At 43.8% G+C, this 22508-nt stretch overlaps 1 protein-coding gene across 3 annotated transcripts in view; it reads left to right on the top strand.

The window, feature by feature from the left end:
* Positions 1-6340: 6340 nt before the first annotated feature.
* Positions 6341-22508, top strand: part of LOC146192617 (superkiller complex protein 2-like) — a 131683-nt gene continuing 115515 nt past the window's right edge. For 2 of the 3 annotated variants that reach the window (XM_084602511.1, XM_084602512.1), the window contains exons 1-3: positions 6341-6540; positions 13994-14219; positions 17281-17398. In XM_084602511.1, coding sequence (XP_084458637.1) covers positions 17300-17398 — 99 coding nt within the window. In that variant the 5' untranslated portion in view covers positions 6341-6540; positions 13994-14219; positions 17281-17299. Of the gene's footprint in view, positions 6541-10993; positions 11213-13993; positions 14220-17280; positions 17399-22508 lie in introns of those variants that run through there. The other variant, XM_084602513.1, reaches the window with a different exon arrangement.

Consider the following 22508-nt stretch of genomic DNA (forward strand, 5'->3'; position numbering starts at 1 on the left):
TTTTTTTTTTTTTTTTTTTTTTTCATGTGAGGTCCGCACGAAATTTCTTTTAGGGCCAGCTTTGGTACCAACGAGCTGCGGAGCTCGGAACCTCACAACGTATAAAAAGCCAGATGGCTCTTTCACCATGTTTTACACAGCTCTTGTAAACATTTCGGGTCCTAGAGGACGCAGATTCCAATGATGATTACATTTAACTCAAAGCCAAGAAAGAATGGCATAATTTTTTTTTTTTTTTTCATGTGAGGTCTGCACGAAATTTCTTTTAGGGCCAGCTTTGGCCTAATTGGGGACGTTTTTTCCTAGTCGCCGCTTCTTCAGGGGATGTTTCTTTCGGAGACGTTTTTACCTAACCCATACTACATACTGCATACGTGAAATGTGCAATTACAAAGAATAGTACAGTGGCAAGAATAGGGCCTAGAATGGGTGATACTACGTGATGGCATGATGATAGGCTTACGTGAGTGTAATTGCGGTGTTGACGGCCAGCCCGCGGCCCGCACGCCCACTCATTTGGTCCTCGTTATGATGTGGATTAACGTCTACGATGTCGTTATGTTATGTAGTTTTGATTCTTCAAAGTTTCCTCACTCCCGTCTGTGATGAGATGTGTCACGTAACGCATTGCTTTCTGCTCGCATTGGGGTTTGGTGCTGCAAGTTCTACATACATATACAAGCGGCGCTGAAAAAGATGGGTGCCGCCGGCGTGTCTCTAACCCAAGCATCGCGTCATTCGTGTTTGTTGCACAGCTGGAGGTGTGGTTTGTGCTTACCATGAGATGCTGTGATGTACGGGTTACGTCCTACGAGAGAGCTGTGATGAGTGCGCCGATGTCCGGACGGACATCAGTGTGTCCGTTTATCGATGTTCCACGTGCATGTCAGTGTTGATTAGGTGCAGTGGTAATTTATTTACACGCACTGTGCAACAGTCAGATCAAAATAAGTAATCGACAATTTGTTATCAGACTGCACTACAGAGCTCAAAACTCAGAAAATGGGAATGAACATGACGCAGTTTACGCATGTTGGAATGGACCGAAAAATAAGTGCCCAGCCCACACCGCCAAGATGCGCATTACTGCAGGTGAAATGGTTCAAGTTTCTGTAAAATAGCTGCCTGGCACAGCACCTTCCTAAATGTACAGGCTTTGTACTACTGTTGAAGGCCACTTTATCATTAATAAAGGAACGAATATGCTTTATGTGTTAATGATAGTGCTTTTTCAATATATTATGTTCATTTTTTTTTTCTCGTTTTTCCTTAGTTTCCTTGTTTTTCATGCTAGACAAACATAAATAGTACACTTTTAAACTTGTCAGTCCAAAGCTGAACATGAATATCTGCCATGCATGTGACAGCTTTAATGCTGGAAAAGTTGATGTGTATAGCATATACATACACTCTGCGACATCTCAGCGGCCCGTTCGGCTACTTGCCCTAAGGTCTTAATGTTTAATGCCAGTGATGGCAGTCGCATTTTGGTGCAGGTGAAATGCAAATGCATCTGTTTCCTGCAAGATGTCAACGCAAAGTACAAAGCCCGGTCAGTCAAATTAGTCTGGAGCTCCCCACTACAGTATTCTTCACAGCTACAGTGTTCTGCAACTTTATCGGTTGGAACCGTCTTGGACCAATTTTCCCTCCTCGAACGGTTCTGATAAAGTTGCCGAACACTGTATGTCACTTTAGGATGTGAAACCCTACATGCCACAGGTAGGATGTGTTGTTTTTTAGATTTTATAACCTCTCATATATGTTTTGCAACATTTGGCTAATTTTAGTTCTCTAACAGTTGTTAAAAGAAGAAACTGAAGCAGTTCTTGGCATGGTTTCCTGCTTGGATTAATTTGCTAATTGCAGTTCTTTGAAACTTGCATCAATGTTGGACAGTTCAAATAGCAGGCAGTTGAATTACAGGAATGATGTGGATCATGGATTTCAGTTCTGACAAATGGAAAGTAACGGTCCCCTTCATACATGCATAGGTGCCCTTAGACAAATACATACTCGGGTGTGTAATTGTGACACATATCAAGGGTCGACAGAAGGCCATGTGGAGCCAGTGTGATATTCTTCATGAAGGCTAAAATAAAATTGTACTACAGCTGCTGTACCATGCAGAAAAAAATTAGTCATTTAGTGTATGATAAACTGACCATGAATAGCATCTCACTTAGAGTATGATGTGATATATAATATCTGGTTTAGCATCCCAAAACAACTACGGCTATGAGGAACACAATATTTGAGGGCTCCGGCATAATTTCGACCACCTGGGGTTCTTTTACATGCACTGACACTGCACGGTGTATGATGGCCTATTGTTTCGCCTCTATTGAAATGCCCCTGCTGTGGCTGGAACCAAATCTGCATCTATGGGTTCAGTAGCCAAGCACTTTAACTACTGAGCCAGCACAACGGGGCCAAGTAACAAAATGCATGCCATTACATTTCCTTCTAGACTGTGGTTTCCTTCACAGAACTAATGTATACAAGGAAAAGTAAATAGCAAGAAAACACTAGTTTTATTGCACATTATATTCACATTTCAGCAAACATTCTCTAGGAAGAAATTTCTCATAATGTTTGCATGGAAACCATGAACATCTTAAAAAGGAAGAAATTTCTCATAATGTTTGCATGGAAACCATGAACATCTTAAAAAAACGAAACAATGCACTTACTGCATTCCAATCGTTAATGAGTAAGGTTGCATCTATGCTACTACACTGCACTTATCACAAAACCACAAGCCCCATCTGCTTTGGCCAATCACTTGATGAAACTAACGGAGACAGATGTCGCACACCACAGACTGGTCGTCTCTCAACATATCTCTGGTTGTCTCGCAACATATCTCTTCACACGTTGCATTTCAATTTCATGCCTTTCCACTTAGCTTCAACTGCTGCCAGCATTACTAGTCACCCATCTTTTCTGAAATTCCTTTTTACGCTGTTGGGATCAGCATCCTTGTTAACGATGGTTTCTGGCATTCTCGATGCTATCATTTTCACATCTTCCTCACCTGGAAGAACGAAAATGACAAGCCATGAGAAGACAAAAAGTTAGGGAGACTCCTGATCTCCACCTGTAAGGGTATGATGTGCCAACATTACTGGCTCTTGTCTGCAGATCCCACTGTGGATTCCCGTTAATTTACATGCCCTTTGCTACAAACTTAATTACTTATTCCTTAATTCATGTCTCTGCTATCTCAGACATACTCATAAGCATACGGTCGTAGGCTGCCCTGTTATGTGATAGACAACCTGGCATAGACCTCTGTAAGCCTCACGTTAACCAAACTGTACAAACATATGCCTCCATGGCCTAGGAGTAACCTTTCTTAATCGGAGCTGAAACGTACCAGAGCATATTTCGAATATAACTTTATAAGCTTGGTTAACAGCTCCTGCCATGTTGTGTGGCCTCGTGAAATTTGGCTCGTGGCACTATTGGCTTGTGCACAGGGTCCATCTGTTAAATACTGGTTAACATGCATGAAAAATACATTTTGATACAAACTGGTGGCAAATGGTCAAGTGGTGCACTGCAGATTCTGAAATGTATACCTATATGCATGTAAGGATGGCATCATCACATAACATGATCACTGTCAGTACCTGTAGTTACATAGCATTTCAATGCCCATTAAAGGACCACCTCAGACAATGGTTGTTGTTACCACAAGACCTGGTCTAACAGCGTACTGACACCATTCCACTGAGCGACGGATATGTATATGCATGCCCTAGATAGCTCATGATTGTGGATCTCATTTATTTCTATGACTTCCAAGGAGTTCCTGTTGTCAGAAACCCTACACTATGAAATCGGGACAGCTATCTTGAAAGGTGATGAAAAGAAATGACCAGATTATTGCTGCAATGCTAAATTACAGAGGGTGAATATGCTGCATGAAGATACCAAGAAGCTTGTATAAAGAAAAGTGAGAGTGAAATGGCAGGATTTTTGAAACATTGAAACAAAATCCAAACTATACTTTGTCAAACCTGTCATCGAGGAATGGAAATTATGCAGTCATCAAAAACACTACATGAAGGACATTTTAGGTCATCCTCACAAAACACATACCCCCACCTGACACACAGCTTCATACTTATGAAAGAGGACAAACCAATATGCAAGGAGTGTTGAGATGAACTAACAATAAACCATATCTTACTTACACGTGCGCTAGAGTCGAGAAAATAAGAGGAAAACATTTTGTACAATTTTGCAACAGATCCCTTTCCATCCCAGCATGATCCTAGGAGAGACGTGCAAATTTCCTGCATAAAAGGTTTCCTAAAATGTTCTTAAACAAGCTACATACGAAAGAACACTTTAGTCATTACACACAAAATAAATACATTAAACCTTGCTCTTGGTGCATGGCAGCATTAGTCGCTTATGCGCCATAAAAATCAACACAACACTGCAAGGTATACCTTGGTTAGCTATGTTATATGAGACAAGCTTTCGGTCTGGTGTGGTCGTTATTCACGTGGTAGCGCTGTCATGAGGGTCTATGTTCCAGCGATCGGAAAGTGACCTACTCCAATAATTTAAAAAACTGAAGGCGATTTTACAGATCTCTAAAAACGCGCGGATGTTTGGTTTCGACTGGAGTGCTCAACTGCTTTATCAGTGTCCGCCTGGTTTGACAGCCTGGAATGAAACTGCTCAAGAGAACACATTTTTGAACATTTAACGCGTTTCTGAAGGCGATGCATTCAATTACGGGGCCCACAAAAAGCAGCTGAATGTCAAACGCCACCTAGGTAGGCTTTCTAGCAAGACAGCGGTGTAGCGTGGAAAATCGCTCCGCCGGTCCATCGCTGGCGCCGCTGACTTGAAAGGCGAACTGTTCAAACTTACAGCTACTGACCACACTTGAAACATAGAATTGTGCATGGTCAAGGCAGAATTTCTCTAACACTGAGCATTGGTGGCTATCGATTTTGCGCCCAATATTATGAAAATCCGTCCTCTCTTCGATCATTGATACATCCACGGTTGAACATTTATGCGCCGGTAGGCCAGGCGTGGGAACATGGATGCATGGTTATAGCAACGATCACGTGCATGCTACACTCTGCAAAATTCCAAGAGTCAGCTTCTGCAACGAAATGTGCAGCGCGCATTTTCTACCGCGTACCAAGTCCGGCGACGCATGCATCTCCCACTCGTTTCAAAGCTGCGCGGCCGTTCAGTCGGGTCACGCTAACCTCGAGCATGCGGGGGCTTAAACTACATGTACGCAAACGACGAGAAAAAGATGCAGGCTGAGAACTTTAGTCTAGTCTTCCCCTAAATACCAAATAATTAACATTGCTGTTCGTAGGGAATTCGGATCATTCGCGGATCATGAGCCTATATTGCCTGTATATCGACGTCCACCGTAACTTTACGAGAATCGAATGGGTACGTCGGACGTACCTTTAGACACTTCGTTCTTCTACTTCGGCGTTGCGCGTTCTACGAAATCAGCGCGAAACCATGGGAAAAACCACCCGCTGCTGCTGCAACAGGTGCAAAGCGAACGGTGAGCTGGTGACACAACTTACAGCGGCGGAGAACGTAATTAAAAGAGAACCGCTCCCATTACTTTTGCGGCGATTGAGAAGACCACAGGAAAGAGCGTCCGCTCTCCCTCGAGACCGGCTGTGCACAAGTAGGCACTGTAGTAGTACTGACCAAAAATAGCAAATGCACGGATTGACATGAATTTATTCAAGGAAATGGCACAATTAAGTCATTAATGAATGATATGCATCAATTGCACAACATACCAAAAAGTAAAAAAAGAAATACAATTCATACTGTTCCAAAATTAGTGAACATGAGACATTTTTTAGGCGGATGTACTAAGACCATATACTCATGCGTAAATCTGAATGCTCAACGAATGGTAGAAAGGTGCAGACTCCGTACAGGCTCCGATAAATGGAGATGCCAGCTGGACTGAAGCCACTTTTTCTAAGAATCATGAATGCTCTGCACAACTTGTTAGAAAGCTTTCGACTGAGTGGTGCAAGTGCTATGCTAAACAGTCACAAAACTTACCTTGCCCCATGCTGCCACATTATGAAATTTGAGCTATTTGGGCCAAGCCGGCACCAAACTTTTCTTGTGTCGTTCATCGTTGCTGGTACGCCGACGCCAAATGAAACCCCATTCCTTCAGACCGAGGCAGACGACGAACATACCTGCGTGACGCCATATGCATTTTGGAACGCGTAGCTGTTGCCACGGCAACCAGAACGAAGGAACTGACGTCGTGTGACGGTGACGATGACGTCAGCGGATGTTGGAAATGGAATCAACGGAATGGCTCACTATTTACCACTATTTACGCACGTGCGTCAACCCATTGTATGCCCATTGCGATGATTTCTGCCCGGTCTTAATGTTAGCAGTGCGTGGTGCGCATGCATGCATGAGCAGCGCGTAAATTAACATCTCGACGGCAAGCTTTCTTCGTTTGAGCGCCTGCCCAGATCTCGACAGACGTTTTTATCTCAGGTAAAACTTCGTTTCTGTTGATCTGTCGTTTTGCTTCAGTGCAAAATGCCCCGACGTTTTCGCGGCCATGTTCACGCTTGCGATGGATGAAAAAAAGGCTATTTCTAAGCAGTATAATGTGTTGCGAAAGGCATTTTTGCGCATTGTGAGCTGAATCGAAGAAAATGAAAGTGTATGCGGGCTTTTGTACTTTTCACACGGACACGGACGCTTCGATGGAAGCGAAACGAAGAGGCGTCCGTGTGCTGTGCGATGTCAGTGCACGTTAAAGAACCCCAGGTGGTCGAAAATTTCGAAGTCCTGCACTACGGCGTGTCTCATAGCCTGAGTCGCTTTGGGACGTTAAACGGTTAAACCCCACAAAACCTACTTTCGTTATGTGTCGGTAGATGAAGAGGGAATATCCATCGTCCGCCTGTCATCTGGTAGGTCCTGAGCAGATGCATTTATTATTTATTTTGCCTGGAAAGGGAAAATCTATTACATTTAATGACAATGCGTTTGTCAATGCCCAGCGGCTAATACCGCTGCCACACGGGCACAAAAAATGACATTAGGCACGCAATGAACTTTTTGATGATGATGATTTGCAAAGAATATAACACTTTTTATTCGTTGTAATTTTTTTTCAGTGTTAAAAAATATAAGAATAAAAGTATTTGTTTAGCAAATGGTGATCATTTGCTAAACAAAGTAGTGTTCTAGAATGAAGGGAGACGAGAGCGGCTGCGTCTCCTCGCCCGCCGGCTCATACTGCGTGAGCACGCCAAACTCCTCGAGAAAAAAAAAAAAAAAAAAAAAAAAAAGAGAGAAGAAGAGGAAGAAGACAGCATCAGCACCCCAATTCTTGGCCGATCCCCCTGTGTGGGTATGTGCCATCACATTAGAGGAGAACAACAACAACAACAACAGCAGCCGTGCTGATCACTTTATCAGTACTGGCAGATTTTCCTGTTTCCTTACCAAATCTACTGGCACTTCGGCTGTTTTGAGCTTTGTTAATAATATTTTGTTATAGTGGTATAACGGGTGCGCAATAGAATGGGGCAGGCTGCTGACCATTCAGTATAAGGATTCAAAGTATATCACTAGTTTTATTTCTTGCTAACACATCACTGCGCACAGGTTTCATATTCGAGGACATGGTGAACTCTGCTTGGCAGCGACGAGATCGCGCTGCTTGTATCTTCGCAGTTTTACATTAACTGTTGTGTGGTTGATTTTACTGGGTGCGCGACATTAATTAGTCATTAAATAATTAGGAACGGTCACTAATAAGTAATTATTAGACATTGATTAGTGATTGTTTAAGTAATCCCTAATTATAACTAAACTATTAATTACGCATGACTTAATTAGTCATTAATTAGTAATTGATAATTGATTGTCATATGGCCATATAAAGCACGCATTACGTCTCCTTAAAGCAGCGCCTGCAGGCACATATATATAGCGCGGGTACGGCTCCAATTCGCCCAAGACGCGTTCTGCGCATGACCACGCAAAACAACTCGAACAAAATAAAATAAAAATGGAGAAAGCACCAGCAGCTGCACCTTTTCAAGTCCTGCAGAAGACTCCTTCTTCAGGGGCCGTCGGCACGACAATCTCCATGGTGCATAGTGCCACAGGGAAAATGGCGCGAAACAACTCGCTGCAGCTGAGACGGCCACACGCCTGTTCCTGCACTCCGCGTCTCCGTTGCTATGCAACGGCCAGGCATGCGCAGAGCAGACCCATGTGGCACGTACTGCAGAGAATCTCTCCCGCTGTCGCGGTTGCAGTACAGTGTCCTAGAACATTCTAGAATACTCTAGAACTCTGAGTTGCAGGTTGCAATGTTTCAACAAAGTTGAAAGCAGTTACTTGTATAGGTGCTCATTTAAACTATGTATTACGAATGTGTCAGTTTTTAGTTAATATATAAATTTTTATATGCAAAATGTACGCTAACTGGCATAAGCGCTGGGCACGAGAGTATTCATTCTATCGTCGAATGCAGGTCGAATGAATTGTGGCGAACTCATTACGTTGCGAATGGCATTGAAAGGAATGCCATTAGTTTTCACGTGTGTGGCACCATGCGAATGGCATTAACACGTACGGCATTAGGTGCATTAAATCTGCTCGTGTGACAGAGGCCCCATTATACCCGTCGCACTAGCAAATTTAGTGTCATTCGAGCCGAGTGTCATCGCACCTAATGTCATTGTTCGCCTGCTACACGAGAAAATTGAATGTTGATAGGCTCAAATGACGTTCGCCATCGAATGAATTTGGGAAACATTCGCATCGATCGCGAACTGGATGTGTACTCTGGACACTGATATGCAGCAGGGTCAAAGAACACAACAAAATATTCTGCGCTCAGTGGAAGTTAAAAGTTATATTAAAAGTTAAAAGTTATATTTTTTGAGTTTTGTTTTAAAAACTCTGCAAGAAGACAGCGCAAAAAAGGACAACCACAGAAGAAGGCACGAATGAGCGTTCTTTTGTATTGGGCCTTCTGTGGTTGTCCTTTTTTGCACTCTCTTCGTACAGAGTATGATTCATCAACTAGCCCATCAACATGTTTTAGTTTTTTAAAAACTGTTAATTTAGGTGCAAAACTATTCGCACAGCAGGCTCTCGTGAAACGCCATTGCTCGGTCACAGCAGCGGCCCAGTCATGCCAGCGACTCACGAAAGTTTTGAGTTCTTTGCTCCTGGGTGGCCGCTTCTCCCCATGCTTTATCTCGGGACTGTTTAAAGCTGTAACTGAGTTCCTATCCGGTTGAACATCAAATGCATGCTCTATTTGTCTCCTATCCGCTCTGCTATGTCAGCCATATTGTTTTTTTTTTTTATTTTATCGGATTTGTGGCCGACTTGATACTTTGCTTGTATTTTATTTATTTATTTATTCATTTGTTTACAAGATACTGCCGGCGTCATTCTTGGGCTTTTGGCGGGAGTGGACAGAACAAAACACCAGACCAAAATTAACAGCAGGACAAAAAATGCAGTGTTACAACGACCACAATAGGACGGGTACAGAACAATGTTGCCAGCCTAATGCAATCAAGCGTCTCTCGATCTGCGCAAGTTCATCAGACAATTACAGCAGTCTGCTACCTCCCCCCCCCCCCCCCCCTCAGAAAAAAACAAACAAAAGAAATCCGGATGGATGGAAGTGAGCACTACAAGGTTTTGGATAACGTAGATCACAGCTATCTTTTTTTCTGTGCTGAGTTGCTTTGGCTTACAGACTGATTTTGTGCTGCTGGTAGATCGCGATATGATGGTTTAACCAGTCAACTCGTCCTCAGCGGCACTATTGCACTAAAAATGAGGGCGTTACTTCTATCGGTGAGTTTTTAGTTTGGAATACAGTGGCTTTCATTTTGTTTGTGTTAATGGTTAATGAATTTACTTGACACCATGCACTAAGTTTGCCAAATGGTGAATTAGATTGAGACGCAAGTCCCTTACAGATACAAGGCGTGAATAATAAAGTATCATCGGCATTGATAATGTATTTAATGTGGGGAGAAATTTTTATGATATCGTTGATATAAATTAATTTTATATAAGTGGCCCAAGGATGCCTCCCTGAGGTATTCCACATGTAACCATTTTAAGATGCGATGTGTAGCTTCCTATCACAACCATTTAGCACCGGTACTCAAGATAGCTCTCTGTAAGACTTAAAAATACAGTCGTGCCTCGTTAATATGGACACTTTGGTTTCCGACCAAAACTGTTCATAAAGCAAGTCATCCATAATAACGAGTCATGAATAAAAACAAAAAGGATTTTATTGAGAAAAGAAAATTGTAATTAACGACTGCTTTTGTACATAACGGTGTGCACTGGACTCAAAATTCCACAGAACACCGGCAACTTTGAGTGCATTATTCTTGTCATTGTTGTCTTAAAAACTTTTAGTGCAGTCTGAAGCGACTCACTTACCATGACACCGGTGATGTTGGGCTTTGTGTTGGTCGAACTTTCGAGCACGAACTACTCTCTGTCCGATGAATCAGCGTCTGATTCTCTACTCACCGCCACTTCCAAAATGGCCTCTTCACTGAGCAAAGTAGCCGCTAAGTAGCTGCTTGAGATTCTCCTGAGGCGAGGAAACAGCTGAGCGGTCGATACTAGTCCCTCGCAGTTTGGATTGACTGAGATGGCTTTTGCCGCTTGTATTCACAGATTTCTTCGCGTCTACGTTCAGCTCCGTCCTTTTTCGTTTCACTCCCGTCTTGCCAAAAGCCAGACTCAAGTTGGGGGCTACAGGCTCCTGATGCTGTGCACTTTTTTGCCTAGTTAACCTTTCTGCCTTTCCATTCTGATTCTTTTTTTGCCTTGTACTGTTTCTTTAAGGAAGCAAGGGAGTCTAGTTGGCAAGCTGCTATGCAGAGGGCTATCGAACATCCCGTCTTCTTGGCGCCGTTTTTATGTGTTCCCATAAAACAAACACTGCAAGCTGAAGTACAGTTTAGAACGACGGCTAGCCGACTACGACTGGCTCAGACCTTGTCAAGGCCGCATCGTTGACTCAAAGCGAAGCGGACATACGGACCGCCTAGTGTGCAAAGTTTGTCAGTTCGGCAGCGCAACAGGGACGAAAACCAGGAGCATGAGAGGGAAGCGCGTCCAGGACGGGACACCCGGTCCCGGTTGCGTGTTCGTACGTCGCCTTTCTTTTGTCGCTCTACTTTGTGAGTGTGTCTTAACTCTCACTGAAATGCGTTAACGGCTTCATGGAACACACATTGCGCTTTGGGAAAGAAAACTTCAGTTCCCACCGCCACTGTAGGCACTTATCTTTCTTCCTGTCATTTCTTTCTTACGCTTTTACCGGCCTCTCTGTTCACGTTCAGCAGAATTTATTGCAACCACATGTTGCTGTTTTCCCGACTGCGGCGGCACTTCCGCTGCACCCAGAAATCTCCTGGTTCCCTCCTTTGGGGTCTTTCTTACGCTGACCCTCGGTGTTCTGTGTACGTTCTGCTCCGCTCTTGCGCTCCCCTCCCTTAGTACGGCGACACGCAGGCTTTGGTTCTTACCAACCCCACAGGACTCGTTCAGGCATCCTGCCGTATCGGCTGTCGCGTAGGTTCGCGGGCGGCGCGCCCTTCTTTAACTTGCGTTCGGACTACTCTGCTTTTTTTCAAGCACTCTACATATTAACGCGACAAAAATACATGGGCCCAAGTGGGGCGCGTGCATTCTTCCCCTGTCCATTGTCCGGACAGCAAGTTTCCATATTAACGAGGCATAAATACATTGAAAAGGTTTCGTCCCCAGAAAAACTGTCCATAATTCGGGTCGTCCATATTAACGGGGGCCATATTAACGGGGCACGACTGCATACTTCTCTAAGCCATAGATTTAAAATTTCTTTATTAGTGTGTCATGGTTAATGCGATCGAAGGCCTTAGAGAAGTCTGTGAACACTCTCAGTATAATCTACTTTTGTTCATATGCTTTCAAAATATATTAAAAGGGCCATTTCGGTTGAACGACCTTTCATGAAGCCAAATTGGCCATCAGTACAGATTTGCTGCTTTTCACAGAAAGAATTCATTTTAACTTAGATTAGTTTCTCGATTTTCTCAGAAATCTTATATTGATATAGACCAGTCTTCCTAACACGTGGCGCCACTGGGATGGCTATCGTTTCTGGTTTTCGGAAAATACTGGCATGCAGTACGAACAGCTGCTTTGCAGCTTGTGTAAGAATGCCAGCTGACTTTTAAACACCACTGCTTTGATGCAGGTATAATCTTTCTTGTCGAAGTAATGTGCAGGGAAGTAGAGCTAATCACCTTGTGGTTTATTAGTGGAAGACGATGTTTTCTACATATGGTGCCCATCATGGCCTAGGCGATCTTTTTCTCGGAGGTGTTTCACGAGTTGATGTACCTTTCTGAGAAAAGAAAGCGCCTGTGAGTTGTAGAAAAAGACTGACATACACCTCACACACCAGCTCATTTCAGCGCCGGCAGTAGGCATGGAAATGCCAGAACAATTCTAACTTTTTCACAGGAGATATATATTGCGTATTTGAACTGCTGCCGCATTATTTTTGCAAGATATTAGAAAGTGTCCAGTGTGCCTATTAAAAGAGTATAGACACATACATTTTATGCCTTGGGATTTATGCTTAATCGATCCACAATAGTCCAAAACATAGGGACCGGCACAAAACGCCCCAACACAGCTCAATTAATTATCAGGACATTTGCCGGGACCAGTTTCGGTTTTGTACTCTCCGAGAACGAGCACGCGATGATGTCGAAGATGCAAGCATGCCACACGAGCGCCTCTTACTGGCAAGGCTGGCGACATGTACACACACAATCTAATTACACATAAAGGTAGCATTTTTCGTCTGCCTGCGATCGCACGTTGAAGAAAATATCGTCGTCAAGCAGTGCTTCCGACGTTATTTCACCCGAAGGTGCGTATGTTATTGAGACTGCAGGGTACTTTGATTTCGAACCGCTTGGCAGTTACTCAAGTGAAAAAGCAGGAATCAATAGCATCCACGAAAGCTTGGCAGTTGGCGTGGAGGAACTGGTAGGATGCGTTGAACAAAGGTACTGATTATTGTGAAGATACTGCTCTTTCAGCTTGGTTGGCTGGCCCTGTAAGCTCTAAGCTGGTGTCTGACAAAATAAAAAAGATTGTTTTAGAAGTAAAAAAAAAAAAAAAAAAACAGCATTGCCCGATCAGCCAACGTCAGCTACCGTGATATGGTCCAGTGACCTGCTACCTCATGACTATAGCGTAGCTCCCATGCTTACGCCTGCTCATGCGATTATTGGTCCCGATGCGGCAGGCCTGAGTGCCACCTTACAAGCATGTGGCGCCATCTGGCGCTGTCAAGGCGATTTGGGCATGCAAAGGCATGGCCGCTGCTATCAGCTCCCATAGCATTGCACTTGAAAAACACGCTGACCGCGGAATCAACACCAGATGAAGTAATTGTAACACAGGCAGCAACGAAAGCCATAGAGTTAAGCGAGCAGAAGTGCAGAGCTTTGCAAGGCGTGTCCAATTGATGCAGACAGGGCAGACACGGTGTGCTTTCCTGTGTCATCACTGCTCTGTGCTGATTCCACGTCACAGTTGTTTGATGACGTCATGTTGTTTACCTATGCACAGGTTTTTGTCACAGAGATGTCACTGTCGATGGGTTTTGAAAAACTGAGTACTTGCCTGGCTTATATTTAAAATCGAATTAAAATATCTTCGCGACAACATAAGAGGTTGGGATTACTTGGGGAGCACCTCTGTATAACCAGGAAAGCAACCGTATTCCTTTCAACGCTTCAAAAACCGGTGTCTATACTCCTTTAATGTGTATGCATTCATGCAGTCTATGCAGTCTAGGCATTTGGCACGCAGCAGTGGCGGCGACCAGCATGCAAGCTCTTCAAAGTGCTGTCCTTTGAAACTGCAGGTTCCAGTTCGCCACGCTGCTTTTCATTTTGGTACCTGACGCCGAAGATAAGTCCGGAAACTCTTACCAAGCCGTCTGCAGCGTAGCCCACCTGCGACTGCGGCTGCGCCAACGGACGGAGCAAGGTTTAAAAGTGGAGGAGCTTCAAGTCACACGGCATTCGGCACGCAGCAGTGGCAGCAACCAGCGTGCAAGCTCTTCAAAGTGCTGTCCTTTGAAGCAGCAGGTTGGTGATTCTCTACTTAGTTACCACAATCGCGCATATTCTTGCCATCATCGCTGCTGCTGCCTCTGTTTGTGCCCCAATCTTATAAATCTGCTTGCTTGTTCATTCTACTATGAGTACTGAGACTGAATGCCTCTCTTGTCATGAAACTGTACCCGAGGATGGTTTGTTTGTCACATATTCGGACTGTAAATATGCGTACCACCTCGGAAAGTGCTCGGGAATATCATCTTCTATGTACGGTAACAAAGGTGAAAGTTTCAGGGAGGCCTAGAAATGCGTCACATGTGAATCTGCTAAAAAAGGACAAAACTGGACCTCAGACAAAAGAGCGCGATGACCCGAACATTGTCGATTAACTGAACGAGCTGAACAACAAAATAACACTGCTTCTACCACTCGTTGCAAAAGTTGATGCGTTATCGGAACTAATGAAGAAAATCACAGACATTGAAGCGTCAGTGCAACATCTTTCAGAACAGTATGACAGTGTGCTTGTTAACCTTGAAAGAAACAGCAAAGATATTGCGATGCTGAAAAAGAAAGTGGCAGGCATTGAAGCCGGCACCTCATCGGCAGTGAAACAGGTGCAGATGCAGCTAAATGATGTTGAGCGATACAGCCGGCTTCAAAATATGGAGGTACATGGTCTGTCTCAGGAGGGAGAAAAAAAACTTGCTTGAGAAACTAAATGATCCAGCAATGAAGTTCGAACTTCCCGAGCTCCTTGACTGTGATCTTGAGGGACTGCACCATTTGCCGGCATCGGCTAATAAGCTACCTGTTGTGGTCGCACAATTTGCTTCATACTCACAGAAAAAGAAACGGATGGAAGCGCGTTCTTGTCTGGAAAGTAGGGCAAAAGGAGTACAGTTCTTTGAAAGCTTGACTTCCAGCAACAGGCGATTGTTTTGGAATGTGCAAACTAAAGCTGCTGCAATGAGGTATCACTATGTGTGGCAGAGGGAAGGATGCGTGTTCGTAAGAAAGGCCGAAGGTGATAAAGCGCTTTGCATCCAAGATGAAAGTGATCTTGATAACATTGAGTGACGTTACTGCTCAGGTCTATAGCTTGGCTCTATTTGAACATCCATGGCTTGTGGAAATGATGAATCGTATTTTCTTCTAAATGATTTTAAAAGGTATAAAGGCAAACGGTTTTACAAATCCTTCAAGGCATTCCACTTGAATGCAAGGCCAGTAAAGAATAAAGAAACTAACCTTACGCCGTTTTTTGATCAGGTAGAGCCAGCTTTTGATACTATACTGTTAACGGAAACATGGTCTACTGATGCCCAAACTGTTTTCCACCTCCAGTCATATAATACCTTTTTTATTAATCGCACTGATTGTAGAGGTGTTGGTGTCTGTATTTTAGTCAAAAAGGCTTATAATGCTGAATTATTGCCTGAGTGTTCTATGATTTCTAGTGACTGTGAATTATTGTCAATTAAGTTGCAAAACACAATAATTGCAGTTTGTTACCGATCCCCCTGGTGGTTCTGTCACTGTTCCCTTAGAGCAAATAGAAAACATTTTTTCTTTGGTTACTGAGAAACACTATAATTTCATATTTAGTGGAGACGGGAATATTGATATGCTGATTACTGATTCCGCTAGAAACAAACTAGGCATTTTATTAAATGTATATGGCCTTCACAATGTAACTAATTTACCTACAAGAGTTACAGAACACTCAGCATCTCTAATTGATGTATTTGTAAGAAATACAACCGATGAGAATGTTAAGGCTGGAGTGTTCTCATGTGATCTGAGTGACCACCTCCCTATATTTATTTGCTGCAAACTTCACATTAATAGTAAGGTGCAGCAAAAGGCGATAACTATACAGAAAATCACAGAACATAGCTTATCAGTTTTTTGTATTAAGTGTGCGCGGATATGCTGATGCAAACAGTGCCTACAATGAGTTCATGCTCATTCTAAAACAGATATATGAAGCTTCCTTTCCACTTCAAACTATTCAGCAGAAAAAAAAGGATGCGTAAACCATGGGTCAATTCCGAGCTACTAAAGAAGATAACAAAAAAGAATAAATTATATAAGCAATGCACATCTTGCAAAGACGCGGTCGTTTTTCACGAATACAAAAAGTTTTGTAATCGTTTAGATAAAGACCTTAAAAAGGCGAAATATGACGCGGCATCTTGCATCCAGGTGCTGGTGCGCCATCCAGGTGCTGGTGCGCCGGCAGCCATCGAACCAGAAGACCTGAAGGATGGCGATGGGCAAGGGTCACATGACTAAATATGGCCGTGCCCATGCGCTGGTGCTGTAAAGGGTCTATAGGACTGTTGTTTGATAGTATGTTCTTAAATTGCCACCTTTAAATATAACAGGCCAGAAAAGAGGATGCCTCGCAGTATGAAAGAGCCCTGAACAAGGGTAGAGGGGGAGCGTCAGTTCGCAAGTTGTGCCAATGTTTCGACAAGTGGACCTGTCCAGACGAAGACATATCCATTTGTCGAAACATTGGCTCAGCTTGCGAACTGAGGCTCCCCCTCTACCCTTGTTCCGTGCTCTTTCACGTTTTAAATATAACAGCTGCTTTATCAGCTTGTATGGCTTTTAGAAATCTACCGTTTAAGAATGCGAAGTTAAGGACATGCTCTAGTATCAGGTAAATTATACCTATAACATATTTAACAGGGCCAATTTGCAAGTCGTCAACATCAATGCTTTTCATGTTCTGGAAAGTCGTCAATGTGTTATGTATCTCCTGGGAACTGGTAGGACGTAAAAATGCACTGGCAAAATAGTTGATGGTTTTCAGACAGTCCAGACTTCCAGGATGATGAGAACTGTTTGTAAGAGTAGTGAAGTAATAATTAAAGGCATTTGCTAATGAAGGTCCTGACATTAGTGTACCGTTTAAGGCTATTTCCTGAGTCTGCTGTGCATTCCGATTTATTCTCCCTCGTCGTTTCGTTTCATTATCTGCTGGTTGAAATGGTTATGAATCAATATCTCTTTTTAAACACCTATTTGAATGAACTGATGGCCATGCTCTCGGCATTGAGTGTTATTGCTGCTGTTTCAGGTGACATACTTGCAGCGTCATGGAAAACCTTCCAGAAAATCTACTTTTCAGGGGGCGGTTGGGCGGGAAGGATGTAGATATTGAACCTGAGCTTTGTCCCAGCCCCCTTGATACTCTGGTGAGCATTGTTTTATTGGCATTGTATTTCAATATAGTTATCAACATATAGTGTGCTGCTAAGGAGAATACTTTACGAGAAATGTGACATTTTAAGATTACTTGTATTTTCACAGTGCAGAAGAGGCAAGCCAACATTCAGCACCGTTGCAGGTGCGAGATTCCTTTCTCTCAACGGTAGGGTCCTCTGAGCAGCGTCACCTGGCGACATATAGCGAAATATTGTAGAAATAAATAAGAGTGCATTTAATGCCTGCAGTTCTCGTTGCTTCAATAGCACAATGGCTCGATACTACTTACCTGCGCACTGAGCGAATATAACGTCTGTTCGAATCCTGAAGGTGTTACTTTCTTTTTTCATTTTTTTTTAAAAAGCCACGTTAAAATAAGCTATCGAGATATTTTCGGGGGTCTGTCCCCCTTTAGGTTGCATTATGGGAACTTTTTAATTCTTATAGCCACAAAACCAGCCGTGAACACAACCACAAAGTGACGGCTTGACAATGGTAACAGTATTCATTTAGCTTCACCATAATCATTTCCTGCCTTCAGTCAATGTATGTTACCTTTAGATTGCGTTCAGAGCACCTCTTGGTAACAATCGCCGTTTAATTCGCTCAGAGGCAACCAGTGAGGAGAAAGAAGTTGCGGGACCCTACCATTGAGGAGACGGAATTACGCGTTGCAGGCCCAATAGCGCGTGTGTCCTCCTCTTTCCAAAACATCATCGTCTTTGGGTGCCACCTAATGACACCTGGTGGCACTATTCTCCCTCTCTAGAAAGCAAAAAGAATTAAAATTAAGCAATGGTGGAATTGCATTCTGATGCGGGTAAGAGAACGGAACAAATCAATGAAAATAAATGACAGGCAGAATGCTCCAGCGAAGAAAAAAAAGAACTCAAAATGTAAGCACTGGCCATGCGTCAAGTAGGGCTTCATGCGGAGCACGTGCACTGGGCGACGGACAGGAATCCACATCCAGACTTGTCATTGGGGTGGTACTCGACATGTCAGTGGCGTAGGTTTTAGCAACGTGCATTGGTCACCTGTTGTCGTTTGATTTGCATGCGGGCAAGTTGGCGGGCGTCCTTTATGTACTGAGTAAATTCCTCAGTGTACGGCGTGAGTGGCCGGTCGTCAGTTGCACATCCAGCATGGTTTGTACATCACAGACATAGACTAGGCAAAACGGCGCCAAGCGAGTGGTTTCTTGTACGGCTGTGTCAAGTGTGGGAGGACTTTGTCCCACGTTTTTTGTTTTAAATCGACGTACATTGCCAGCATGTCTGCTACAGTTTTCTTTTATTGTTCCAACATTGCTAGAACCATTTTCAGTTTGAAAACTCTCCGCCCGCGTTATATATCACGGGCGGCGCTGGACCTCTTCCCGGGGGTAAGTGGCGCGGCAGTCAAAACAGGCTCCTAACTGACTCCGTGGAGCGATAGCGAAAGCTGGCGCATGATGGGCGAAGGGCAGCATTTCTGAGGTATTAATTTGTCTAAAGCAATAATACGAGCATTGATTTTTATTTTTCACTAGCTGTAACCTTGGTAGACACAAAACGGTTAAGAACTAATACAAAACTTTAGAGCAAACATTTTAGTCCCAGTGCGTGCGGGATGTTTGATTAGTTTTTGCCGACAGGGAAGGCAATAATTTTCGGGTATTTTTGTGGATTTGTGCGAACAATGAAACGCTTGACGGTTGCTTTTCAGGAACCGGCCGTATGCATACATTTTAATTGAAACAAATTGTCTCTATAAACAGGAGCTTCGAGAGCAGGCTTTGCCCCGGGGTTGGCTCTGCCACGCTTGGCAATTGGAATAGTGAAGGATCAAAATAGAGGCACGAGGAACTGCCGGTCATGCAATTTGTCATACTCAACAGGGGCTACTCCCAGTTGTTGGTTATTGTTGGTGAAGTAGTCGAAATTTTCGAAATGAGCGTGTGTGCAATTGATAAACCGGCAATTTTAATGCGTAGCATTACTTGTTTCTTACCCGTGTACGGAATATGTCTGCAGAATGCGTCCATAGTGGCTGTGTGGCTTCTGTCGAGTATGATTGCACTGGACTTATTGCAGTTCTTGGTTATTGCCCGTTAATTAGTTAATTGCGATTATATTGGACTCTGCGTTACATCAGTAAATCATATATTGTTGGCTTGCGTATAAGTAAAGTGTACTTGTATGGATTCATTGCTGGCCTTATTTAGTTGTCGTTTACTAGTTATTCATGGTTAAAAACTGAACTTCATGCTAGAGCGTCAAGTCCTATATCGTTGGATGGATTATTGTGAATATAATTGCACTGAAGTAAATGCGCCTTTATTGATTCCCGCAATTACTTAATTGTGATTAAATGCAAACATTATGCTACAGCATCAAGTCATATGTCTTTAAATAGCTTGTATCGAGTATGATTGCACTACAGTAGTTCCAGGTCCTAGGTAATAACTACTAAATCGTTAACTGTGATTACTAATTCAACTTTACGCTACAATGCCATGTCATATATCGTCGAAAAGGTCTCGAGTAGAACCCAAAATAAAACTCTAAAACACGCAAGAACCATGTAAAACCGAGTGTCAACCGAGCTAACGCTCGTCTGACTTTGCTAAAAAACACTCAGCAGGAGCGTTCCAAGAGCACTTAATTCATGCTTGCGCATTCATAGCACGTAAGGAGGCTTAAATGCCTCCAGTAGTTCTTTTATTCACATATTCGAGTCAGACGTCTGTAAATACGGGACAGACAGACATATATTAACACTTTGAGAAATGTATACAAGGACAGACATGGGGGATAGCAAAAGCAAATGGAAATATAATTACACTTATTATACAGTGTGATGCAAAATATGCTTGAATGCAAGCTCAGAAAGTATTACGTACAGTGCTGGCAAAAGAATGTGGTCATGCACCAACACAAATATTTACAATATAAACATTGTTGTATAATACACGGAAATAAGCACAATAAGCGAGTTTTCTCATTGAGTTTTTAACTTCCTTATTTACTGCTTAGTGATCTTTGTCTGACATAAATCTAGCTTAAATGTACATGCGCATCACTAAATAATATTTCTTGCAAGGTCTCTCATAGTGTGCTTCACATCCGATTCGAGCGAGTAGTCGCAGAGTTTGCCTACCATGAACCATAAATGGTTTTCAAAAACCTTTCCTGCTTCAGTTGCTTTCTCTAGCCGATACCTTAATTTCAGCCCACAGCTGTGGCTGTGTTAGAAATCTGAAGGAATGCCTCAGGGTATCGCACGCCGCCAGTGCACGTGTGCTCGCTGGTCCCGACGTGGCAGGCATGCACGGCATGCCCGTCAGTGCGGAATGCAGCATCAACTGGCGCCCCCAAAGCGAGTGCACTAAGCATGCGCCGCCACGTGGATCCAGATCACGGCAGCAACAGAGGATCGCACTATGCTAGCTCTCTTTAATATGTGTGTGTAAATAATGGTTGAATTAAAAAAAAGAAATAGAGGGGCACTCTTTGATGCCAAAGAAGCTTAAAATGAAGCCGAAAACTCAGTATAATGTAAACAATCAAGAATCTGACGCAATTTTGTCGTTGGTGTCTCACCACGAATGATAGGAGAGAAGTGCTGCATTTATAAAGCAAGCTGATTGCACCCTTGTAAATCTCGTGCATTTGACCACTCAAGCAGTACATGCTGCTTCCTTTTTGCAGTCTCTGGCCTCCAAGCTAGTTTTTCTAGAGGCTGTCGAGAGCCGTACAAATGCAGAAAACATACATGCAGATAAGAAACACTCACAGACCTGTAAATGTGTGTTGCCTTCTGGTACTGAAGAGCACATGCTGCCAGGCATGTTGGCGTTGCATTTTTCTGTAAGCAGAAAGCACAGCAACTTGAAGAGGGATGGAAGCATGGTCAAATATAGACAAGCGCGCTGTTTACGCCTACTTTTTTCTCTTCAAGTTGTCGCGCTAAGTTCTTCACGCTGTACGCTACCTTTCTTCAGCATTTTCCGAAAGTAACGGGCCTTGTTAGGTTGCGAGCCTCCGGCCGCCCCGGTTCCCCCTCCTCCCCTTGCTCGCTGACTTGGTCCCCCTCTTTTGTGTGCGTCCCGCGGGGCACTCGCAGTGAAAGAATGGCCGTCGCCGGGGCGCTGAGTTTTGTGTCAAGGGGTGCGACTCGGACGAAGACAAGCTAACCGTCCTCGCAAGCCCTTCTGTTTCTGAGAAGTGTGTTTTATGGCCCTCGAAGATGCGGCGCACGGATGCCCCAGAAATGGAGACGGGATGGGGACCGCTACTATGGCTGCTGCTCCTTGGACCGCACGGGTGGCTCCTGCTGCGCGATGCTTTTGTTCGTTAAGTGCTTTTCCGTGTCGGTCCGCGGGGCTGTAGCCATGTGTTTAGGCATCCCACAGTTTCGAGGAAACGTGCGGGGCTGAAAAATAAAAACAACTTCGTTTGCCCCGACACGCCATTGGCCTATTTCAGTTTGACTAAATTCCAGGATTGGCTACCAGAAGTAGGACTGTGATTGATGCTTAGGAGGTGCCCCAGAAACCTGGGAAAAGTGATTTAAGGGGCTGTTTTGGCGCGAAAGAGGGAGAGCGCGCCGGGTCTCGGCTGCCTCTGGATTGCCATCGTTTTAACCGCCCTGTACTTCTGTCTTTGGCTGTCTTAAATAAACGGCTTATACATTCAAGAAGTCTCCAACTTGCAACGTGTCGCCGGACGAGCGGACGAAGGAGCTTGGCGCTCTTCGTTCGACTGACGCCCTATACGATCACCAACGTCATATTGATCACTTCGACAGTCATCACCCGGCGTAACGCAATTTAACTGGCCTGGTCCGCGCAAACTGGGTCTTTGACCGCACTCTTTAGTCCTCCATTGACTGACTGTACATAGTACCACGGAAAGGGATCTTCAAGCACAAAAAGGACTCCTCTTACATACGAACATGCGCAAGCTTTAAAAATGAACTCATAGCGGGGATAACAAAGTGATTTATTTCCTGTTCTCCTCGCTATTGTTATTAGGCGCAGTGTTAACTTTGCACACCACGCCCCTCAACTCAGCGAAGTAAAAAAAAAACAAGGAAATAGGAATACTAAATTCATAA

This window comes from Amblyomma maculatum, chromosome 4, assembly GCF_055883805.1.
Source record: "Amblyomma maculatum isolate TAMU_Amacu chromosome 4, ASM5588380v1, whole genome shotgun sequence".
Lineage (NCBI taxonomy): Eukaryota > Metazoa > Arthropoda > Arachnida > Ixodida > Ixodidae > Amblyomma > Amblyomma maculatum.